At 36.2% G+C, this 26,428-nt stretch overlaps 1 protein-coding gene across 1 annotated transcript; it reads right to left on the bottom strand.

The window, feature by feature from the left end:
* Positions 1-333: 333 nt before the first annotated feature.
* LOC121261579 (probable ribose-5-phosphate isomerase 3, chloroplastic) lies at positions 334-1,660 on the bottom strand. Its single transcript, XM_041164012.1, has one exon. It carries the CDS (start codon positions 1,380-1,382, stop codon positions 534-536), a length of 849 nt encoding a protein of 282 aa, XP_041019946.1. The 5' UTR covers positions 1,383-1,660; the 3' UTR covers positions 334-533.
* Between the last annotated feature and the right edge of the window lie 24,768 nt (positions 1,661-26,428).

The raw sequence follows: 26,428 nt of genomic DNA, 5'->3' as shown, positions 1-26,428 counted from the left end.
TACCAACTAGTGACCACTAAACAACTTGCAACCGCATGCTACTTATTCAAGGACATACAGATCAGGGTTCTGGGTATCTAACATTCAACTTTTCTTTTAATCTGAAAAGTGGGGTGGGGGGTGGGGGAAGGCTTTTTAGCTACATTCATGCCTGAGTTCAAATGTATCATAGGGAACGACATGCAAAAGTCAAGTAGAGATGAACCATCATTTCCTCAGACGAAAGGAGTATACAAATAGTTGACTCGTAAAAAAACAGAAACAAATAAAAAAGAACAAAAAGAATTCCCAACATTAAAAGTAAAAACCATGAAGTCATGCCCAGAAATCATATTAACATGAAAACTTCCAATTTCATTTATTCCACCTTATCTCATTTCCTATCAACTAATATCTCTTCTGTTGTAGTGATCCAATTTAAACATGCTCAAATCATTCCAACGATTATCCACATTACCAGTCACAGCAATTAAGGCCGAACTCATCCAAAATAAAAAATAAAAATAAACAACAACAACAATCGCACAAAAGTCTCACTTATTCTTCACCTCCACACCTCCCTTACCAGCAATAATGACCGCGGTAGCCATATCCAAGAACAATCCATGCTCCACAACGCCTTCAAAAGCCGAAATCTCCTTCCCGGCCGCCAAAGCATCCTTTATCGGCGTCTTGAAATACAAGTCAACTATATAATTGGAATTATCAGTCACATAGGGCTTCCCATTTTCACTCAACCTCAGCTTTGCTTCAACCCCTTCTTCCTTGAACAACTCCTGCAGCCTTATCAAGTTGTACTTCCAGCAAAACTGTACCACCTCGACTGGCATTGCCAGTCCACTTCCTCCTAGTCCCTTCACTAGTTTCGTATCGTCCACGACGACGACGAATTTGGCCGAGGCGGCTTCCACCATTTTCTCTCGCAAGAGCGCTCCTCCGCGGCCCTTGACTAGGTTCAGATCCGGGTCGACCTCGTCGGCGCCATCGATGGCGAGGTCGAGGCTCGGGTGGTCATCGAGGACCGAGAGAGGGATACCCAATTGACGAGCTTGCTCCTCAGTGCGTTTCGAGGTGGGGATTCCAACAATGTTGGATAGTTGACCGGTCTGGAGGAGGTGGCCAAGCTTGGCGACGACAAAGGCAGCAGTGGAGCCGGTGCCGAGGCCGAGAACCATGCCGGACTTGACATAATCCACGGCCTTGTCGGCGGCGAGCTTCTTGAGGTCGTCTTGGGTGAGGGTTGGAGCAGAGAGGGCTTTGATGGAGAAGGTTTTATGGGAGTGAGCACGTAGGTGAAGGAGTTTAGGGGTGCGCAGGAGGGGAGTGGAGGTGTGGTGGCTGAGGGAGGAGAAGGAGAGGGATAGGGATAAAGAAGACGCCATTTTCTGGGGTGGAGACGAGGAAGAGAAGAGATGTTACTGTTTGGTTCCTCTTACTTTGCTTTGATTTGTTTCCCCTCTTCTGCGATTTCTTTCCTTCTCCCCTTAATTATTTTATCTATCTATATCCTTTTTGGTTGGTTAGTCGGGGTTGATGTTGTATTCGTGGAATTTACGGTGTTTGTGAAAGAAGACACACAGGATGAAAGAGACTCTTTGTTGGGCTTGGGAAGGTGGTTGCAGTAACATTGGCTGTGATGAAAAAGATCATTGGTGGAGGATGGAGGAGATGGCTTTCAGTTTTCTCTCTCAGGTTGACTTTTATTTATGGAAAATAATAGCTAAGTGAATAGTGAAATTATTTCAATTTTATTTAATTATTATAATTTTTTTAAATTATTAATAAAATAAAGTAAATAATTTAATTTTTTTAAATTTTAAAATAAAAATAATATTTTTAATAATTTATTATTTAACTTTCATACCATCTAAACGATGGGTATATGTGCCGCTTAAAGATATTACTAGTGAATGCAATCTTTTCTAATATTTAAAAAAGTTATGGTTAGTTCATTTTTATGTTTTTTTCTTAAAGCAATCTTTTCTAATATTTAAAAAAGTTATGGTTAGTTCATTTTTATGTTTTTTTCTTTTAAAAAAAAAATTAAATACACTTACAATACAATTTGAGGACTGACCAGCAGCATTATATATAACGTTTGCTAAGGATTGGATACAAAAATAATTTCATCTCATTTCATCTCATCTCATTATAATTTTTACAAATTTTCATATAAAATATAATAAGTAATTTAATTTTTTTAAATCTAAAAATAATAATGATATTAAAAAATAATATTTTAATAATATTTTATTTAATTTTTAATTTTTATCTAAAATTATTTCATCTTATTTTACTATTCGAACGGGACCTAAAACTCGGAATTCGGACCCTACACTTTTTAAGGCTGACCCACGACTTTGAAAATTAGATAGGCCGGTTTGGTGGGCTTTCATCGACTGTGTTTAGCATTAAAAAATTAACCAAACTTATTCGGTAACCTATATTTTATGAAAAGTTATTGTTCACGTTTTTGGGGTTTATACTTTTTATTTATGGTTTAAAAGTTGAGAACAACTAGTACATTGGATTTGTATAGTTTTGAATTCCGTTCTATTGCGGTCAGAATTTTCTGGTTCAATGTAGTATCCAATACATTATACATCATCATTCTATTTCGTTCCAAATTCCGGTATGTTCCGGTCGGTTCGTCCATTCCGGCTGAAATTTGCATTTCAGACAACATTCTATTCCAAACTGTTTTAGTGGCAAATTTGTAATTTTCTAGAGTTTGTATGGCATTTTGTAAATTTCAAATCAACATGTCATTCATGTAATTTTATAATCTACAATTCATTTATATAGGAATTATTCTATTTTCAAGTCAAGTGTAAAGAACACATCATCAATATCATTTAAATAGTAAGATTTAATTTATAAGATTCAGATTTTAAAAATTATCTTTCAAATTAAATTATGCCACGTAAATACTTTACCAAATATGTTATTCACATGACTAATAGATAGATTTTTTTCATATAGTTTTAATTTTTTTTTTTTTATAAATTTAAATATGTTTCTTCATTCTCTCTTTTTTAAATCTCATTATTTTTAATCATTTCTAGGCTCTTTTATAATTTTCTTTGTTGTATTTTTGTGTCTCACACTCAACTCAAATTTGTATTTTTTTTAACATTATCTTTTTATATCGAAATAGTATACCAAAATGAATCAATACCAAAATATTTTATTTTAGTGCTTAAACTGAATGATCATCAAAACAAAATTTAAAATATTGATTTGGATCAAATTTCGAAATCTCTCTGCGTAATGATTCTGTTAGTCCTTCAATAAAAAGAACTAATGTGGCAGTTAATTAACTCGTCACGTACAATAAGAGACTCGTAATTTGTACATCTAGCCAGCATTTAAAAAAAATTACAAAATGCATTATAAACATGCCACATCAGCATGAGCAGTAAAAATATTATATAAAAGGATTGGTTAAATACTAAAATAATCTATGTGTTTTGCTTCTCAGATAGATTAGTCCCTAAGTTTTAAACTTTAACTTTCTACTCTCTATAGAAGTGTTCATCCGGGTTTCAACCCGGAAACTCGGGTATACCCGGATCAAGACCTAGGTTTCAAATCCGGACCGGATTGATCCGAGTTAGACCCAAGCCGGAACTAAGATGGATCGGGATTTTAAAAACCCAAAATTCTGAGTTCCGGGTTGCACTTCGATTTTTTTTTTTATAGTAAAAGCCTTTATTTTATTATTATTATTATTATTTTATAAGAAATCAAGTTTATGAAACGCATAATATTTATGTTCTAAAAATACTAAATGCATGTAAAACAAAAAAACAAATCCAATATTCATCTATGCGTGCATCACAATACAATCCACTACATATTACATTATTGGTATTTATAAATTACATTACCAAATACAAAATTACAAGAAATGAGTTACAAAATTAGCAGCACAGTCTCCCCATCAGTGATTTAATCTCCCACCAAAGAAGCCTTTGCTAGGAGCTTTTCCAAGCTTGCCTAACACAAATTGCTTCATCCTAGCTAAGTTATCTTCTATCTCTTTCTCTGCAAGATAGATACATGTAAAAGAAAATTGTGACAATGCTAAGCATAGATTCCAATAGAAAATTGTATTGAGATACAATATCTTTGAAGATCTGTTTAGTGATGGACTTAAAAAAAAGATGTTGATCACTGAGTTCCATTTTTAAATCAATAATGGGAAGTTATAACCCTTGTAAAGACTTTTCAGACGGGAAAAGTCTACATTTTTTTCTATTAGTACTGATTGCATAACAAGTCAAACTTTTCAAAAATACATGTTGAAGACATTATGTTTGGCTCTCAAGAAGACAACCCATACCAAGACACACACAAAAGAGAGAGAGTTCCATACCCAGACATGCTAGAACAGGGAAAGGGTCTACGAGGTCATGTGTAGCATTTGCTCCTCTGCTTCTTCCTAGATCTTTGGCTGAAGATACTTAAGATCTGAGCATATCAGTAGTGAAAAACGACCCATGTTAAAGAAAAAAGAGGAGATTTAAGAAAACATTAATCCATTACTTTCACCCCAAAGTCTAAAACCCATCACAACCGAAAAATCATGTTTATAATATATATGAAGTAGCTGCTACTTATCTATTAAATTCAACTTCAAAATTTTCACCGACAACAACAAATCTTCTAAAAACAAAAGAGAAAGCATTGAATCTCACAAGACCTTCGTCTAAATCAACAAAACAAACTCAAAATCAACAAATAGAGAACAAAACATACAGAGAGAAGAAAACATACCCATGAATGAAGACGACGGCACGAGGATCTAATCCATAAAAATACTCCTCAAACATTCAAACATTCTCATCAGAACAAACTCAAAATCAACAAACAGAGAACAAAACAAACAGAGAGAATAAAACATACCCAAGGATGAAGACGACAGCACGAGGATGAAGACGATGCTTTACGCAGTAAACCCAGACAGAGCACCATGCAAATCGGGAAAATCTTTGCTGAAAGATCGACGACAAGACAGATCATGGTCACTAGTGGATTATCAACCCAAAAAACAACCCAAAATAAAAAAACAACCCAGATATCAGAGCACATTAAGGATTCTAAGATCAACAAATAAATAGAAAATATAATGCAAATTATGGGATCAAATATAAGAGTAGATCTAGAATAAAAAAGCAAAAACAACTCAAAGCCACGTCTTAGATCTAAGAGTATTAGGGTTTCGGCACTCGGTAGAGGAAGGCTAGGGTTTCGGCACTTGACAGTCCAAAACTCAAACCCATGACAGAAAATACCAAAATTTCCTTCACCTGGTCGGGAAATGGGACCCTGACGACGCGAGAGAGAGAGAGAGAGAGAGAGAGAGAGAGAGAGAGATGGAGACGACGGACCAACGAAGGTGATGAAGGTAGAGGAGGCTAGGTTTTCGGCGTGAGAGTGCGAGAGGACATCGGTGCAAGTTGCATAGAGAGAGAGAGAGAGAGAGATCTGAAGGATTGATGAATCTGCTTTTGCATCGGGTACTGGGTTTTGATACATGGGTTTTAAAAAAAGCCCGAGTACTTGGTTTAAATCCGGGTTCTGGATTTAAAATCTGGTACCTGGACCAGATGAAACCGGTTTTAATCATGCGGGTATCGGCCCGGATATGTCCCGAGCTGGACCTGTACCTGGGACCCAGTTATCAGGGTTCATGACCGGGCTAGAAAAAAATCAGGCCCGGATGAACAGTCTTAACTCTCTATACTTTAAACTTTGATCAAATTAATTCTTCTGTCACTAATTAATTAGTCAACTGTTAAAAGATATAGGTACACATGCACATCGTATTTTAAAATTTAAAAAACACATATATAATAATAACAAAAAAAGAATATATTTAAAAAAAAAAAAAAACACTTCTAAAGGCCATAGAAACCACCCTAATCTCCTTCATCCAATACCTACAAATTGAGCCAAAGGACACTGGATGGTCCCAGTGGGGGATATCTTTGATAATAAGTCATAAGTGTCATTAAGAGCATTCCCATCCAGTTCCGTATTTACTCTTTATCTTTATATTTTGGGAGAAAGTTTAGGGTTTGCATCCAAAACCTCCTTCTATCTGGATTCTTAAATTAGAGATGAGATTTCCGAATGCTACAGTGGTTCCCCATATTTACATCCCCAATCGTTATTTTGGTTCCTGGCCCATCGTTGGTCCCGCATCTTCTTATCTCTCGACGGTTGGGTGCCCTCGTCTGTATCGCCCCTCCCTCGCAACACAACCACCATCAACAGCAAGCTCTCCATCGACAATTTTTATAAGTCCTCATATCCCTCACTCTCGGTTTCCTCTATGGCTAGATTCCCTCTTCTCTCTCACACATTCCATTATGTTTCAGCTTCCTCCATGGCTAGCCACCTAGCTTTTCTATCGCATTTCATTTTTGGGATCCTCCATAGCTGGATTTCGTCCTTCTCTCTCGCACAAATCCAACACACACTCAAAGTAATTCGTATGCTTTCATTTGAGATCTGTTCTTGGTTGTATGTATTTGGATTTTTTTATAAGGGTATGTATTTCGAGATTGCTATTGCTTGTTGTATGTATTTGATTTTTTATATATTACATTGCACTGAGATCTGTTCTTGCTAACTCACAACCCTAGCTTTTTTTGGATCTCTCATTTTATCTGCCATCCGAAGATGCATTTGTGGGTTTTTCTGATCTTTTTTTATTTGTGGGTTTCTCTGATCTTTGTAAGCTTGGGTTTCTTTGTTATTTGTTATTTGTGAATTAACTCTGCCATCCGTAGTTAGGGTTTCTTTGTCATTTGTTATTTGTGAATTAACTCTAATCTTTGTGGGTTTCTTTGTTCTTTGTGAATTAACTCAACCATCCGTAACTTTTTTTGCACTAGATCTTTGTAAGCTGCATTTTTCTATAGTAGTATTTGTTATTTGTGGGTTGCACTATTTCTGGTTTTGCACTATTTCTAAAATTGTGCACTGATGAGAGAAATTTCAATTATTGGTTTGCAATGTTATTACTATTATATTTTACTTTTCTATCTGATTGATTATTAACTTGCTATATGCTCAAATATTGAACTGGTAATGCAGAGTCTTAACCTCGGGCTTAAAAAATAAAATGAAATATGGAAATGATATCCCAACATCTATCTATTAACATTTCCCTCTATTTTCATTGAATGGTGGTAGGCTTCCATTTCATTTAGTTTAAGCCCCTAGATGATGGACATGATTGAGATATTTTTGCACTGAAACTGCTATTGGGCACTGAAATTGCTATTGTTGTGTTGGTTGCCAAAATGACGAGGTTTGCAACTTATGCTTTTTTTAGAGGATTACACCCTATTCTGATGACAGTTTTTTGACTTGTGCTTTTTTGTTGTTATCCAAGCTTTGTTATATGGTTTTGCTTAACATATGGTTTTGTTATATTTTGTTTTAGCATATGTTTTATGCTGATTTCCATGTCCTTTGTCACATTTATCTTTCTTTTCATGTTGATTTCCACCTTTATCATTTAGATAATGCTTCATTTATCACCTTTATCTTTCTTTTAATGCTGATTTCCATGTCCTTTGTTTTGTTGTTTTCTTTCTCAATAATTATTGCTTCTCTCATTCCCTTGTATTTGGTTCTTCATCTGTTGGGTCCTTTGCAGCATTTGGTATTGATCAATAATTATTACCATTAGATAAAAAAGCAAAAATTGTTACCCTTAGACAATGCAAATAAAAAATTACCGTTATATATGCAGACAAAAATATATTAAAAAATATAATCACGTTGGAAATCGCACATATTCAAAAAAAATTATTATTCGTAATGCTGTAATAATTTAAAAAGTATTGTTGTATCTGGAAAAAATTCGTATAAATTCGTATAAAGTGTTTACAAAATTAGTAGAGTTTGATATTTGAAAATAAAAGGAAAAGACAAAAGAGTTCGTAATTAAGAATGGAAATGGAAGTGAGAGAAAAAACTAATGAAGAAAGAATAGAAAAAAATTATTTTAATATAATAGGTAAAAGATAGAGAATGAGATGTAGGAAATTTTTGAAAGATAGGTAAAAGTTAAGATAAAATTTTAGGAATGAGATATTTTAGTTAAAATTTAGAAAATTTTATAAAGAACCGGATGTGAATGCTTTAAATGTAAGTATATATGGAATCTAAGAGAGTTTTACGTCTTATCAGGAAGTATATCTAGTATATTGAACATATTTTACGTAGACCCATCTGATGATACATTTATTTCGTTGGATGCATTCAATGTTGTACGTAAGCTAAATTTTGGTACTGTTATTATCGATTTAATCATGGCATGTAGCAAGTCATACTTCCATGATTAAGTTTTGGAAAATTCTGCTCTTACATATACTAAATCCTCCACCGACTGACCTGGCTTCTGCCGCCTAGAAATAGAAAAAAACCCAAAACAAACTGAAAATGTCCAACCCTCATCTCCCTAAACCCTCGTCTCCCTCATCTCCCTCAACACGCGCCCTCATCTCCCTGAAAATGTCAAACCTTAACTGAAAATTGAAAATGAACCCTCGTCTCCCTAAAAATGTCAAACCCGATTCTCGCCAACTCCTTGTTCGTTTACTCACTCCCGATTATCGACTTCGTTTCTTTGGTCAAATTAACTGTTTTCCTTTTCAAATAAATATATTTGAATTGTTGGCATTGAACGTGGTTTAGGAGGAAGCAAGACCTGTGGGTAATCTTAGGAGTGAGCGATTGGCAAATCTAATTGGATGTTGCTGTGAAGGGGAGGAGAGGTTGCTTGTAGCCATGCCCAATGAAACGTTGGCGAAGCATCTCTTTCACTGTGAGTGTTTGAACTGATCTGGGTTTAACGAGAAAAACTAAAGTAATTAGCAACTATCTCTTTACTTCATCTCCTTACATGGAACCTTTTAGCTTCGATCCCTTGATGATTAGGATACTTTAGACTTCTTCTAGGCCAACTCTAAAATCTAACATATATTTACTTAAAGGATTTTGATGGTTAAGTATGAAACTTCTAAAAATAATGGTTAGGAATTTAAGAATCTAAAGATCTCGATCCTCTGACCACTTGTAGTAGCAGAACTACGGTACCTAGCATTTGGTTATTTTTCATGGTAACCCTATTGCTAAAAGTGGTTCGTTTTGTTTGCTTCGAGTAAAAATGGAGAAAAAGCTGGAGGAAAAACTACCGCTCGGGAGAGGGGTAGTTTTGGGTGGCGGGAGGCGTTTAAGATCGGCGCCGAAACTCGAGGTCTGCCGATGAGGACTTCTCAAGACGGCAGAAGAGGCACGATGTTTTCCTTTTTCTTTTAAGCAATGAGTCTAATTTGGAGGGGAGGGACGATGGGTCTGTTTTCGTGTTGTTTTTTTTTTTTAAAAAAAATTCGCCAGGCATGCCATGTAAGGGTCCATCTCAGTGTTTCTATGGAAGGAAAATGCTGTGTGCCCCGCTCATATGTTCCGCTCCCCCTTCCTACTTAACGTGGAATGCCACGATGTAAGCGTTTAAAAATTAAAAAAAGAGGCCGTCTGTTTGAGCATTTCGTTTTCAACCTTCTTCGTCTTTAATAAACGAACCCATCAGCAAGAGAAACCCACTTCTGAGAAACCATCCCGTGCTCGCACCATTTCATCTTCAACCTTCTGAGAAATCCATCTCGTGCTCGTACCATTTCGGAAGTGAACAAGTATATTTTGGGAGTTTTACCCGATGAACAGGTATATTTCGGAAGTGAAAAAGAGGTTGCACGCTTCTCCCTCAGCCTCAGATCCCACCTCCTCCGAACCACCGCCAGCTCCACCACCCTTTTCATGTCCCCTATCAAACCCCCACCGTCCTTTTCCTCCAACGATCTTTCCCTCTCCAGCCTCCGCTTCCTCCTTACTGCCACCCGACCTGTCCCAAGACTGTGGATGATATCGAGCCAGGGCCCGGCAGCTACAGACCCGTCACCTTTGAACCTACGCCCTCACCTTCAGCTGCATCACTGGCTTCATCGTCATCGTCCTCAACAACTTCCAAGACCATCTCGTCCTCTATGTCACTCCCACTGATGCGCTCCAAAAGTATGCCAAGAACCCTTCGAAGACCAAGTTTCAACTGGGGCGGCTTGGTCCTCGTGGGAAGCGTAGTATATCCCTCAAGTTTCGATACTTCATTTGTTGTAGTGCTAAAAACTCATTGGCGATTGTTTCAACGTTTTCTCTTCAACGGAATAATGAATAAACTTTGATATGACATAATAAATTTTCTATCTGCAATACCTGGATGACATTATTGTCTGATTTTCCTTTTGGGATATCTCTGAGATGATTCTGAATCTCTGATGATGTTGGCAAAATTCATTTGTTGTAATGCCTTTTTTTTACAAGTACTTCATTTGTTGTAATGCTAAAAAACTCATTGGTGATTAGTACAACGTTTTGTCTTTAACGGATTGATGAATAAACTTTGATATGAAGGTGTCAATTTTCTGTCCACAATTACTGGATGACATTGTTGTGTGATTTTCTTTTGGAAAATCTTTGAGATGCTTCTGATGATGTTGGAAAAGTTGTAGTTAATGGGACTAAAATGCACCAAGCCTTACCAGCTAAATGGCTCGCCTGTTAGCATTTGCCTAAGTTAGACATTCAAAGGTAGCTGCACAACTCTGTTTAACTTTAGCAAATAATCCCTTACAAGATGGCAGAGTTCAGAAGGAGGAGAGTCGGAAGACGGCACTAGAAAGCAAGTGGCTAGCTTTCTTGGTTTTAAAACACGGTCAAACGCCGAAGAGGAAATGAGGAGCAGGGGAGGGGGGTGTTAGGCAAGAGATAAATTTGTTTTTTTTTTTTTTTATAAAAAAAAAAATTTAAAACACGCAGCATGCCAAGTATAGCGGGAAGCACAAATGGGATGTTTGAGCGGTAATTGTAGCATTACCCTTCTATGGAAAGTTTGTGACTGTAGCATGACCCTTAAGCTTTTGCCATCTGGTCTAATCATCACCTTTCAGATCAACCACTAGTCTTCATAGGCTATCCTCCCTTTGGTGGATCCCCGACTTTGGGGGACGTTCTGCTTCTTTTGTTTGTTGGGACCCTCATCTCATCTCTTCTCAAGTGAGCCTCTTGCCCTGGACCTTGTCTTACTAACTCCTTCAAGTAGGACTCTTGCCGTAGGGCCTCATCTTGGTGTTCCTCTATATCTGATTCTTTCCCTAAGATAACATTTTGCCTCAAGCTCTTAGAAGTTTATTCCGAAGTGATGGTTAGTATTAGCCTTCTCGCCCTCTTCCCTTGTCCTCCTTTCCTTGCCTACTTTAGATGGTTTTCCCCAACAAAGCTCATAAGAAAAACATAATTATTCATTTTAAATTGAAAATTACTTTTAAAATTTTTTTAATTCTTAAATGAATTCTTTTGTTTTTATGTTATTTCTATATTTTTTTAATTTCTTATTGGTGTTAACCCGACACTTTTAACAATTTGCTAATGAAATATTGAAGGCAAGGAAAGGTAGTACAACAACTGCCGGCTATCAAAGAGGAGTCAACTACTGATTCCAACTTTTAAAGACTATCATTCAAAAAAAAAAAAAAGATTTCATTCCAAGGCTAGTTCTTAAAGTGCCAATGCATTAATGAATTCGGTTAGAAAGACTTTCAAGCAATTCTCTCTCTCTCTCTCTCTCAAAAAAGTCTCCAAACCCAGATTTGGTTTTTTTGCTGAAGAGGAGGGGGAAGCTTCCCCTTCGACTTCCTCCTCCTCCTCCTCCTCCTCCTCTCCTCTTTTCCCATCTATCAACTTTGTCTATAAAGTTAATTCTATTTTCTTTGTCGTTTTGTTTCCTCTAAGTCTTAAAAAGATAGATCTGCAGTTTTCTGGCAACATCCAAGAGATACGCACGATACGAGAAGGCTCCCAAGCCTCCAATCGTTCAGATAGAAGTGACTGTTTCAAGATATCGCCATGCATGGGCCTTACACACCACCCCTTCCGGGAGCTTTTCTCACCACACGCTTTGGATCAACAGATTTGCTACCATCAAATCCTTCAGATCTGACTGTTGTGGTTGCAAGTAGACAGGTGCATGGGCCCCACACTCAGTCACAGATTTCGAAGTCTACCGAAGTTGATCCAAACTGTGATCCGTCCATTTTCCCCTCTATCTTATTGCTTTCTTTTTTTTTATCCTTACTAATTTTCCTAGCTTTTGCTAGGATACTCTTATAAGAATTTAGTAAAATATTCAAACCATTGATGCCCGATGATCACCACCTCCTCTTTGGTCCTTGGTGGTCTCTTTCCTCCACAACCCATGAGCTACACTATTTTTTTACTTTTGCCCTTAGCACGAGAATCACATTTACTCCTTTGGGAGAGTGTGGAGTTTTACAACGACATATAATGTGATGGAGTTTGGATTTTTTATCTGGCCTTATTATAAGGGTTGTCCTATTTGGACACAAGATTGTGAAGATGAGGTAGTACGACTTTCCAACAGCAATTCAAGACAAAATGTAGTCACCATAATCACGATAGCCTACAGTCATGAAACCACAATCTCACCCATGGATTATATAAAAACCACCACTTTGTGTGGCTCCCTCTTAGCAGGGAAGGGTAGGAAACATTTATTTGTTTCAAGTGCCCATTTCTTTTTCTTTTTATATGGTGATGCATTAGCTAAGAAATATTGTTTGCCGGGTTTCTCCTACCCCTTATTCATGTATTTCTGTATCTCTTAATTATAATATATCGAGCTTGCGTATGGAAAAAGAAAAGAAAGAATCAGGCTAGAAAGATCTACGCCTACTTCTCAAATGTTCACGTTTTCATAATAATAAGATAAGCTTAGGTTCCAAACCTTTTCATATATAGTCTTTACAAGTTGTAACGCTTTAATGAAAGGTCCAAACCATATTGTCTATACTCCATGGTATAATTGAAATCCCATTAGAACATTATAAAAAGTGAGAATTTCTCATTCACTAAGAATGCGGGTTCTCATATATTTCCTACCCTTATTACTTATCAGAAAGGGGTATCATAATCGCCCCCTTATATTTCCTATGTCCTCATTGGACTAGTCCGTCGTAAGCGATACAACTCAAGTCTCATATTTCTAGTTGGGATATACTGTGATATCATTTGTAACACCACAATGGAATGTCTAAACTACATGACCTATACTTTAAAATGACTAATAAATGGTATAAGTGGAACTCCTTTGAAACATTATAAGGAGCAATAGTTTTGTCTTTCAAAACAATATGAGATCTCATATAACATCTACCCTTATCACTTATCAAAAAGGGGTATCACAATCAGTCATACTATTCCTTGTTTGCATTCAAAGGTTTTGTGCCTGGGCTATCGAGTCACATACCTAACTTCCAAAAATATGAATCAATGAATATGGTAGAGGGCAAATGCGGTCGATGATAGTGTAGAACTATAAGGAGCGAAAGCTTACACACTAATTGATAGAGGGCGGCCATTAGAGGTTTTTTAAAACACAAAAAATTCTAAAATGTTATAAACAAATTTTCTAAAAAAAATTAAAAGGTTTATATTGTGTCTAAAAGTAAAAAGTAGTCAAAACATAAAATATAAATTAAGATACAATATTAAAAAAATTAGATTAATAAACTATTTATTAAAAAAAAGAAGTCACTACAACAAATACCAATTTTTTCTACAAAGATTTTGGTGGGAAAATGCCCCAATTTCATGGGAAAAATTATTTTCTCACTAATTTGAATCATGGGGAGCTTGTGGAATATAACTGGCGATAAAAAAGTACTTTTGTCTACCAAAAGCTCAACTTGTGGAAAATACCTACTTTTTTCGACAAAAAAAAAAAAGGCAGCCGAAGACTTCTGAACTCGCAACAAATAGACAATGATTTTGTTGTTACCCACGAGAAATAGTACATATTGTCTTGACAAGTGCCAATGGGTGATATTTTTACCGACGAAAACATTTGGTGTGAAAATGGTACTTTCCCAACCAAACTCATTTGTTAGTAAAGGTGAGGGCTGCACCTTTTCCCGCAGAGGCTACCTCCCTATATTGTTCATTTCCATGAACTCAATCCACATGAAATAGTTTTTTAAGAAGTTCTAATTGGTTATTTTCTACACACATAATCTTGTCAAGAAAAATATTGTTTTCTACAAAAACTATTTCGTAGAAAATAGTGTTGTTTTGAGATTTTTCCCATAAATTGTTAGCATCACTAATTTTTAATTATCCTAGTATTCCTTGTACAAAGGTGTCACCAAAAAACCCAACAATATAGTTTTTGTTTTTCACTAATGTTGCTTATGTGTGTTGGAAATAAGTAGAAGTATTTTCTATTGTTAGGACATTCTCATGTGTCCAAAATACTAGAAAAACATGCACATGAAAATACTAGTAAAGAAGTTCACATGAAAATACTAAAAAAAGCATACACGTGATCCATATAACATAATTTACAGATAAGAATTCTTAACATGATTCCAATATGTCCTCAGTCAATCAAGACCATGGAAATACATCAATATTTGCAACATGGGAAGTATATGAGGGTCACTTACATGCATGTTGTATTGTTCATAACATATATTTTCATCTAACTACATATAAATAGTATTTTTGGCTCTAGCTAGGCACACATAGCTTGAAAGAATTCCATTGCTGAGATAGCCCCAAATTATCTCCCCAATAACTCACCACATAATTTCTTCATCCACAAATATCAGGCGTTGATAACTACCTAAAAAAAAAATATTCAAAGCATATTAGCCCATAATTAGCCTTCCCATAGTACTAGGACACTACAAAAAATCAATTGTTCCCACTGATACCCATAGATATTGCGACATTACATGGCTTTATAAATCTACCCCAAATTCAACTAATGATTTCAGACACCTTACTCAAGTTTATCATAAAATCCTCATGCAAAGACCCCTAAAAAATTTACTACTATAATAGCCCACAAATTTGTTAAGATCATTGTCATGTGTTTATAAAATATGCTTAGGAGCCATTGAACAAGACTTGGAGTCCATTCATCACTTTAGTATGCATCTAACACAAAAAACGTACAAGTCCACAATGATTAGCCATATAAAATCTATCATCTAATATTTGAACAGACCCTTATGAAACACTAAACATTTTTATCCAACTATCTAAGATGCACCTCCAGTTTTTGAATCCAAACATACACCAACTACTACTTGCATATCAACATATTATGTTATAGCCAAACTATTTTGAAAGTGATGACTTCCATATGCAAACATGGTGCACTAGGAAAAAAACCTAAATATATTTTAGAAATGACTAACATGGATATGTTGATGGTTGCCAAAAATATATCTTTCAAATGGTTGGTGGTTGCCAATTCTTTCAACTTTCTCGCGACAACTATCTTCCAAAAAATCGGTTCTAATTGTTTGCTGAACATTATGTGATGTAGCTACATGCATGTTGGTGTATCTATGCAAAGAATGAATTATTGGTTTTAACCAACTGACTGTGCTCTAACTTTAATAGGCACTACAATCCAATGATGAAATAGGAGAAGATACTCGCCTCATCATAAAAACAACAAGTTTCACTTCCCACATACCATCACCCTGCCAAGTAGCTATGCACATGAATGTATCAATTTGTAGGGCTGAAAATAAAAACCGGTAAACCGGCCTAAACTGGACTGGACCGGTGTATTTGGTCTAGTGTAAAATCGTTTCAGTCTGATACCGGTTTTATTTTTTCAAAACTAGTTCCAAAACGATCCGGTTTTTATTTTTATTTTTTACACCGGACTGAACCAGTTCATATATATATTTTATTTTTATTATATATAAATAATTTTGTATATGATTATTTATATTATATGATAAATTTTTAATTAATATAATATGAAATTTTAAAATCTTAAAATTCATGTATAATAATCTAATAATATAAAATTAATATAACATAAAATCTAATAAATAACATAAGATATTTTAATTTTAATTTTAAGTAACCATCATGTTATCGCTAACATATATGATGATATGATTCTTATAAATAATGTACGTATGCTATAATAGTTTTACTATAATTCTTATTTTTTGTTGCACATTATGTTTATATTTAGAGATTTCTTTTTAATTTATCAGTTTGTTGTTCCAAGCTCGATTTACTAAGTGTCCGACCTTGCTAGTTCATCGGAAAAACCGATAAAACTGGACCGAAACCGATAAATTGAAAATATTGGTTTCGGGAGTGAATCGGTCCGGGATCGATTTTTCAATTCTCAAAACCAGTGTATACCGATTCAATTTTAAAATAGGTCCAAAACCGAATTGAATCGGACAGGCTACACCCCTATCAATTGTTATATTCCCCAAAACAATATAGTTATATAACCATAACTAGCTCTTGCTACTTGTTCTAACATAACACCCCCAACACTTCCCACACTGCACATCAAAATATTGGCATTGCACATATTGCCATGCCCACATGGTGTATACAAAACACAAAAAATTCACAAAAATCCAATTTCTTTCCCACAACAAAGATGCCTAAGCATCTCCTTGAGTCTCTCTATGAGACTCACTATTCGACTCCAACTCTGACAATTGGAAGTTTATTGTTTCTCATACTCAGAAAAATCTTTCCTAATAGCAGTCATATCACCCATAAGTGACTCTAGTTGAGTCCTGTAAATTTTTGTACAAGTATTTTTCCTTTCATTCTCCTTTGTTATAAGTTCAAATGCCTTAATCTTTTGCATTGAAGGAGAGGCTCAGGAATGACTGAGTGCCCCAGCCTTTGTGCATACCCAGATTTGAACCCTAACAGCTCTTTGATAAATATATAGAAGAATAGTTTTGAAAATTAAAGTTGAGGATCAATTCAAGGAATCTATGAATTGAAGCCGGGATATTCCCGGCTGATATTCTTGTAGCCAAGGAAAAACGAAGCAAGTTAGAAAAAGAAAAGAAAAGAAAAGAAGAAAAGAAGAAGAAGAAGAACCTTTGATCAGATGAACAGATCTAGAACTTGGAGAAAAAGAAAGGAAATGACTGGCTTCAAGTATGTACTTGAGTCCATTATTCATCACTCTAAAGTCCTTTTGGGTGGCCAAAATCAGGCCGCCCAAGGGGTGGCCAAGCCCTTGGTGGGCACCATCCGGTCCAACCACGTCTATTTTTTAACAAATAGTTTAGTAATTCTATTTTTAATAATTTATTTATTTATATTCTTTTTTATTACACAAAATTTTCAATATTCTAGTTTTCCTTTTAGAAAAACTAGTTTATAATTTTTTTTTTAATAATTTTTCATGTATTTTTTTTCTTTTTTAATATATTTTATTTGTAATTCAGTAGATTCTTTTAATTTGTGTACTTTATTTTATTATTAGTTTTTTTTGCTATTTTTTTCTGTACATGCTATCGTGGCAATTTTTAGATTATTAACTAATTGGATACGCATATAACACGCGTCCTTATCTTGTTGGATGTGATGTATCCATATCTGCCACTTAAGGAGTCCTGATAAAGGAATCATTTTTACATTGAAATCTAACTTCAAGAGCTAGTGCTTTTTAGACAAAATGTAACAGTTTTGGAAAGTAAAAACTCAAAATGAATAATACTACACTCACTGATAGTAGTCATTGAGAGTGGCCACCGATTTGTTTTGTTTTGTTTTTAATAATTAAGAAAGTATTTTTTAATGAATTTATATATTTTTTTAAAAAATATTTAAGGAAGTTTAAAAAATATTTGAAATAATAAAAAAAATACACATTCGGTGGCCAGTACTCTCCAAACCTAAATACCTGAACAATAATTTCCTCTGTAACATAGAAGCACCACTTCTCCTTTTTATTTTATGAACCGAGTCGAAGATATGTGAATGACATATTATCATGAAGTTTTTATATAATTTTCCGTGCAAATAAAAAACAAGTACGTACCTTTTAACAAGTACTTGCCACTCTCTACATATGTTAAAAGGTGATGAAGCTTTATTCATTATTGCATTAGATGAGAGTACTGTATTGACACTCTTATCTACTTTTTATTTGTGGTAGAGAGCACTAGCATTGGATTATGCATCTATATATTTTTATAATATGACCTAAAATTGAGCTGCATTACATTATGCATATCCAAAAATTTCTATAGGTATAAACAGTGTTTCTACAAATTCGAAGATGCACTGTTCACTTCCCAAATATTATTTTACTACTTTTTTCTCTCTCCCCCTCTCTCTCTTGACACCAATGGAAACAAACTCTCTCTCAAAACATTTGTCTCTCTCTCTCTCTCTCTCTCTCTCTCTCTCCACAATCGGAAAGAAATCCAAAAGAATTTTTTTTCTTTCTCCTTGTTAGTTGCTCATCAACAAGTGCTCGTGGTTTCAAAGAGTGTTGCTTGTCAATTTCGCCCTTTGATTTCGTGATAGATTTGCTACTTTAGGGTTTATGTTTTCACTTGTTCTTGGCTGGATTCTTGGCTGGATAACTTTGCTCTTCAATGTCAAATCTAGGGTAAATTTGAATTCTCTCTATGTTCTTATGAAGTTTTTATTACTATAGAAGGGTTGATTTTTAGTTATTAAAACAGAGTTATTGTCCAAAAATTTTACTGGGCATGTATTCAATGCTACTGCCTATTTTCTCTGATTTATTAGTATAGAATAGCGTTATTGTTTTTCCCTTTGCATTTCACGCCTATACTTTCGATCTTATCAAGATGAATCTTTATGAAATACCTGGTCCTCTTTGTTTTTCTTTTTGTTTGTGTTGTTGTTGTTTGATTGGGTGCAACATTTACTGTATGATATGCCCTACAAAGATAAGCCACAACATTAGCTCCTCTGTGTTAAGTTGGTCTATATGAGCATATCTCCTCTGTAATACCTCTTGTAATGCTAATGGAAACTATTTGTGTGGTGGCCCTGATTGCATGCTCTGCTTCAATATTTTGTTGAAGGATGAACTGTTTAATTGATGAGGATCCCTTCTTCACCACACTGTTGAAAAGTGGTGAGGATTATATTAACAACTCCTATGGATAGTGCAAATGTTAATGTCCAAGCGACACAACCCCAAATGAAGAAAATGGTACCTAAACAAAAATTTCAGCAGGGTGTGTCGTTTACTATAGAGGAAGATACTTTTCTCATTTCAACTTGGTTTAACATTAGTATAGAATCCATACGGGGACTGAACAATCCTCCACACAATTGTGGAGTAGAATTTATGATTACTACTCCACTTATAAAAAACCTAATAGTCAAGAACAGTCTGTACCCTCTTTGACCAATCGGTGGTCAACCATTCAAAAATGCTTCGATAAATTTTGTGATTGCATAGTCCAAGTTGAAGGAATGCATCCAAGCGATGCGACCAAGCTAGACAAGGTATAATGATTTTTTCCATATTTTTTTGTTCTAATTATTAAGTATTTGCAATGACATTAGTACTAATTGTTTCACTATTTTCTAGATTGATAAGACAAAAATTTTGTACCGAGAGACCCAAAAAACCAACTTCAACATGGATCATTGTTGAAATTTTTTGCGGCACCAACCAAGCACACATGGAACTCGTAAAAAAAAAAGATAATGTGTTACGTTCAGGTATTACTCCAAACCCAATACCTTTAAGAGAAGACATGAAAAATGTGCCCGTGGATTATGAGAGACCTCTGGCCAAGAAGGTTGAAAAAGAGAGAAAAAGAAAGAAAATGTAAGGAAAGACAATATAATAATTTTAATGAGGTCTTAAGCCAAATGAAAGATAATAAGAGGACTTGTATGATGGAGAAAAGAGAATCATTGATGAAGTATGAGAAAGAAATATCTGAATTACTACTTCTTAAGAAGAGAAAACTTGATATGGAAATTAAGGTTGAAGAAGATAGATCTGAATTAGTAGCTCTTAAGAAGAGAAAAACTGATATGAAAATTATGAAATTGGATATTGAATCTATGAATTCTGTGCAGCAAGAGTATTTCCATAATTTTCAAATAGAAATTATTGAGAGACAAAGGAATAAGGCCATATCTCGTACATAGTTGTATGCTTGGTTTTGGGTGATTTTGTAATTGTTTTGACTGTGTGGTGCCATGTTTTGGTATTGTTGTACTACTGGCTGCACACCAATTTCATCATTTTTTGTACTACCGGTTGCTATCAATTGTTTGGAGACTGTCGGAAGCTGTTGTGGAGCTACTAGTGCTTGCTGCTGGAAGATAGCCATGTGGTTGCTGCTGGTGCTTGCTGTGGAGCTACTGGTTGTTGCTGTTTGCTGGTGGGAGTTGTATCACTTTTGCTGATTTGCTACTTGCTGGGAAGATAGTTTGCTACTTGCTAATTAGTATCACTTTTGGAATTTGTATTAAAATCAACTTTTTGGAATTTGTATTAAGTTGCAGATACAATATGTTTTTTAGCACATGTTAATATTTGTTGATAAAATTAGTCATTTTGATATATGAAATTGGTAATAGTTGGATACATGGAATTGGTTTTTTGAGAACAAGTTAAATGATAGAATTTGTGTGTGTGCTAATTGCAAAATATATAAAAAATAATAATTTTAGAAAAAAATAAATAATAAAAAAAATAATATTTTTTTATTATTTGACTTAAAGATGTATAATCCAGTGTGAAAGTTTTTGTTAATATGTAAAATCAATCTTTAAAAAATATAATTTTACGTATGCATATAAAGAAATCAATGCTAATATTCTAAGGAAAGATATCATGGATGTTTGACAAATTGCCGGATTCTCCGTTTCACTAGGTGGGTCTCCCATGCTGACTTGAAATTCTCGTCTACCAAGACTAGAATAGTATATCAGGCCACTGATTATGGCCAAACGGGCTGGATGCTGTGTTTTTTTTTTTTTATAAACTTATTTTGAAGATGATTTTTTAAGTTTTGGGTTTTGAAAAATTGCAAGGAATGTTGATAACGTAGATATGATTGGGAATGAAACCACCTTTAAATAAAAAATGGAATTTAACTTTTAAGATAGTCTATGTTGCTAAACAAGATCATCTTAATCTTTGTCTATTATAATAAGCTGCTATAAAAATACTTGGTGGAAAGAAATTTTTTTTTACTCTTTGGCATACAATCTCTAAAAAGATATCTTCTCACTAAAAAAACAACTACTTATTAGCTGTTAATTATTTTATGTCAAAAAGATTATTTTATGTCAAAATGAGTTTATTCTCGTTGCAAATAACTCATCATAATTAATGCTCATTTTTCTTATAGTACTGTCTTATTGAGGCTCAAATAGTTAAAAAAAACACAGGCAAATAACAAAAGGTTGTATTGTTTAACAACTTCCTTGGTCTAGATCAAGATCATGTTTATAAAGAACAACAATGTATTGACAAAGGAGACCATAACATCAAAGGAAATCCAACCCAAAGTATTTGTGTAACACCCCGCTCATTCCTTTTGACGTACGCTCATTTTTTTTTACGTAAGCAAATTCTAAGGACGGAAATTATGCAACAATCTACCATTCTCTCTAGTGACTTCGAGCCTTGTTAGGCATGCTGAACCACGATGGCGTGTCTCTCAATATATTATGTGACTTCTAAGGTTCGCCCAGTGTTTTAAATGTGCCGAAAATATTTTTAAGGAGTATTTCCAGTGTTATTGAACTAAGCTTGATTTTAAATAAGATAATTATAATATTTTTGAAGAGCTCCAAAAATATTACAATTGTCGAAAATCATTTTAATATTATTATTAAAATGATTTCAATTATTTAAAATATTATGAGATTTAAATTATGTTAAAAACTCTAATTAAATTAAATGATTTTATTCTTTTAAAGATATTAAATAAGACTTCATTATTTTATTAATGATGAAGGAATATTATTTTATAAATTGAAGTTTAGTTTAAATAATATTCTACCTTAATTCCTCTCAGTGCTTTTAATTAAGTTAATGTTTATGCATTTTCAAATCAGTGTTTTAATTTCCTACCATTAGATCGTTTTGTAGATCTCGAGATGAAGGGACTGGATTAAATACCTAGACCCCTCTCTCTTCTCCCTCACTTTTCGCTCCCCTCTCTCTCTCCTCCCTCTCACCCGATTCTTCCTCCTCCAGCCCGGCGCCGCCGTGTGCCGCCCAACCTCACCTCCACCACTGGCAGCTTCCCCTCACACTGGCTCCCTCCCACCGTTGAAGCCAGCCTCCACCGCACGGCCACTCTCTCACACGCACGCACGTAGCCTCTCACGCACGATTTCACCATGCGCAGCCCTTTCCACCGTCGTACCCTGCCACCCACTGCCACCGAGCACCACCATGGGCTTGCCCTGACCTCCCCCTTCCTCCTCCCTCTGACCCGAAGTCTGTAGCCTCTTCCTCAGCTGCACGGAGCTCCTCCAACGCATGGGTTCTCCATATCCACGGCGGAGCTCTGCCTCCCACGGCCACTGCACCACCACCAATAGCTTCTCCTCCCACCGGCGACCACCCCTAGCCACCCTCATGTCCAACGGAGCCACCTAGCTCCCTCACTCTCTCACACTCTCCCACGGCTCCTCTCCACTTCACAGCTTAGATCCACTGCCATAGGCCCCCGTGCCGCCTCCCAGACGCCACCACTTGCCTCCCAACACCTCCCTTAGCTCCTCCATGGTCAGCCATGATCAGCCAAGCTCTCCATCCGATTTCCCCCCATTTGAGACCCACGACCTTAGCTTCTCCACGAGCCATCGTGTCTCTGACGTGTGACACCTCTGCACCACCATGAGACCACCACTTCAAGACCACAACCCGACCCTCGTACGCCTAGACCTGCACCGCTAGCCACCTTCAATGGCTAAGAAAACCATTGTACGTGGCTAACTGCCACTGTACATGGCTAGCTGCACTGTGTACTCCCCTCACTGCCACCACAAGGCCACCGTGAGCCCTTCCAAGACCACACTTAGCTATCCAAACGCCCAAATAGCCATCGTATGTGGGATAGCCGCCATGTATGACCCTTTCGACATCATTAACTGTGATGATCAGTGAGCAACGCACGGGATATCTTGTCGATGGTATAACTTTCTATCCTTCATTATTTATGTTAGATGTTGATTAGTTGATTAGGTTATGGGCTGTGCTGTTAGTATTGTGGAGTCCGTTGTATTGTGATGTGCTGTGTAATGAAGTGTTGGGCAGTCTGTGTAGTGAAGTGTTGGACGAATCTGTGTAGTGTGCTGTGAAGTGTGGTTGCGGAGTATGTGATGTAATAGTGACGTGACGTTGTGTGGATTGGGAAGAATAAGCGTGGAGTGTACTCTATGTGGCGTATTGTGTGTGAAGGGAGTACACGTGGAGTGTACTTCATGTGGTGGAGTGATGCACCATATGGCGGGTATGCCATAGTGGTGATGTGGCACAGCGTGTGTGAATGGAGTACATGTAGAGTGTACTCCATGTGGTGGAGTGATGCACCATATGGCGTGTATGCCATAGTGGTGATATGGTGTAGTGTGTGTGAAAGGAGTACAGATGGAGTATACTCCAAGAGGTGCAGCGACACACCGTGTGGCGTATCGTAGAGATAAGGATGATTGTGTGGTCGATAGGCGTAGAGTGTGATGAGTAGTGTCAGAAACTATGGAACAATGTCCCGAAGTAGCTGGGGATTGGCCTGTAGACTGAAGTGACAAGTGTCACTGTAATTGACTTATGGCTGGGAGTATGGGTGAAGTGGCAGAACAAGTGTAAGAGTGCGCAGCGGAAGCATGACTGGGGAGTGTCATGAAGTGACATGGTTAGCAGTAGTCGTGCTTACGATAGGTGATGAGTTAGCGTAGGAATGACGCAGCGGGATCGTGACGAGATGTCACGATGTGATAGGAGTACGCGAGGTACCGTACTCGTGATGAGTTAGGAGTTGGCGTAGAAATGGCGTAGTAGGATTTCACGTGACGTGACACGATCACGGTGTAGCTTGGGAGTAATCTCGAGCTATATGACGTGATGTAAGGCGTGGTTGTGAACGGAGTCTTATCGTGTAAAGTGTTGGGATGAACTGTCAAAAGAGACGGGTAGCATGAAGAGTCATGCTAGCCAGGTTAAGAGAAGGTTGGTATCTGAGTATGGTGCTTGTTTACACAAGCAGGTGATCATCATGTTATATGTTGGTCTTAAGTGATAAGGGGGTAAGGTACGTGTGTAATCTGGTTAGACACATGTGCCGGACAAATTCACCATATGTAATGGGTGATCTGTTCTAAGCATAGTTACACGGTGCTTAAGCCTCGGAGTTGGCTTGGAGTGGTGTGGCTTGCATGGATGGGAATGAGGATTAGTGTGAGCTAAGATGCATGGAGGCAGTGACGGGTGTATCGTCTAGGATTGGGATGTGTGATTCCGCCGGTCAGAATCATGTGTTGGAATGTGATCAACAGGAAGAATAAGACGAATGTCTTAGTGTCTTAATCCTAAAGTGAATCATGGGTTCACTTTAGTGGATGAGCACTCGAGGCAAGACCTTGAGTTTGGAAGATATAGTGACCATAAGTAGATTTTGAAGGTTATAGCATAGTAAAGGACACGTAAGAACACGGGATAGAAGGAGAGTGTTCCAAGTGAAGCATAACTTATATCTTCTAAGTTTAAGTTGCTTATGCATTAGATAGAAAATGACATTAAAGTTATGTGTATGCATGTAGGTTGCCATCTGACACGCACGTGAATGGACTGCATGAAAGTAGCATGGAATCCAGGTAAGTATTACGTTCATACTCTTCTAGAGTTTTCTGAAATATAAGAAATGAAAACGAAATATTTTTCCTTTACGAAAAGATACGAAAGATGTTTTACGAAAGCATGCTAAGTATTAGTGTTCAAATGTATACGTATGTAGGGCCCTCCTTGGCAGCCCCTTTTTACGCATCCAAAAGTATTAATTGTATGCATGTAAATGGATGACTATAAGCAGTATTTATTGTATGTATTTTCTAATAAAAGAAATGTGGAGGCTCATGCCTCGAGCTTTAACTGATGCTTTGAACGACGCGAAGAAAGTGTTTAAAATGATCCCTATGAACTAATGTTAAAATGCCCCTATGAACTGATACTTTATAGATGCCACGAAAGACGATGTTTGAGCTCATGCTTTTAAATGACGTTTTCCCATGAATGAACTGTTAAATGAAATGAAATGACTAAACTGAATGAAAGGACTGAACGTTTAATGTATGAAAATACGTAACGACCACATGAATGAATGAAAAGAGTACCAATGAATGGGCAAATTGCAATGCCGGGTAAGTAGTATTGGAAGTGGCCACGGGTGGAGTTCGGATTCAAATGAAGACCACTAACCCCAACACACGGGGCGTAATAGTGTGTACCGACCAATGAAAGTGATAAAAAAAATGCATGAACGCATAAATGCATCGTACTCTTTAAGAAATGAAGGCACTGACAGAAGAAACATTTTACAAAAAGAAAGCCCATTTTTAAAGAAAAACCTCATCCAGTAATGTTTTCAAATGGACGTATGCATGCATGTATGTATAGTATGTATGAATGATGAATGCATGAATGAAAACCTATATTATTATATTTTAACTGTATGAAATAATGCTTACGAGTCATCGACTCATTTTAGTTTTTATGCATGCCCCTCCCCCCGTAGGGACTGAATGGAAAGCACGCATCAGGACGGACACGGCCCATGGGGAAGAGTACGGAAATCTAGGTATGAGTGTTTAAATATATGAGAGGCCTTTTATTATTAAAATTAATGTTTTCTACTGTAAATATTTTTTATTCTCAAAGCACAATTATTTTATAACATAGAGTCTTGCACCCTAGGTATGGAAGCAAAAAGTTTTAAGTCGAATGGTAATTTCTGTCGTCTTTTCTAAAATCATTTTATAAAAATTCTCACCACAAGGACGGATGTTACAATTTGTATAGCGTACAAGCAAACATGATAGAAAAAGGGGGAGAAAGTGTTGTTAGCATAAAAGTTGAAAGTATTATCATATATTTCTTGCCGTTTTAAGCTCCCACCCAAAGTGGAGTATTATGAATTGCTATTATGTGTTTCATAAACCTAGGCTTATCATCGGTACCAAAGCTATAGCAACTACAAATAAGTAGAAAATTGATAAACTTGAGATGAAAGTATATGAAGTTTAATTATGAAACTGTATCACGAGTTGAAATCGATAGGCAAGAAATGCGATTTACAAGAAGCAAATGGACAAATCTATAATAGCCTGCTAGAAATTCAATGGTGAAATTTCTTTAGACTTTAGAAATCTCGTGAAAACCCCATAAGCTTTCACGAATTGACCAATTGCGTAACTTTTACTCTGTCGGCATAGTCAGTTTTGTCACTTACTGTGGTGCCAG

Source organism: Juglans microcarpa x Juglans regia, chromosome 4D (genome assembly GCF_004785595.1).
Source record: "Juglans microcarpa x Juglans regia isolate MS1-56 chromosome 4D, Jm3101_v1.0, whole genome shotgun sequence".
In the NCBI taxonomy this organism is placed as follows: domain Eukaryota; kingdom Viridiplantae; phylum Streptophyta; class Magnoliopsida; order Fagales; family Juglandaceae; genus Juglans; species Juglans microcarpa x Juglans regia.
This window is presented reverse-complemented; position numbering and strand designations above follow the sequence as displayed.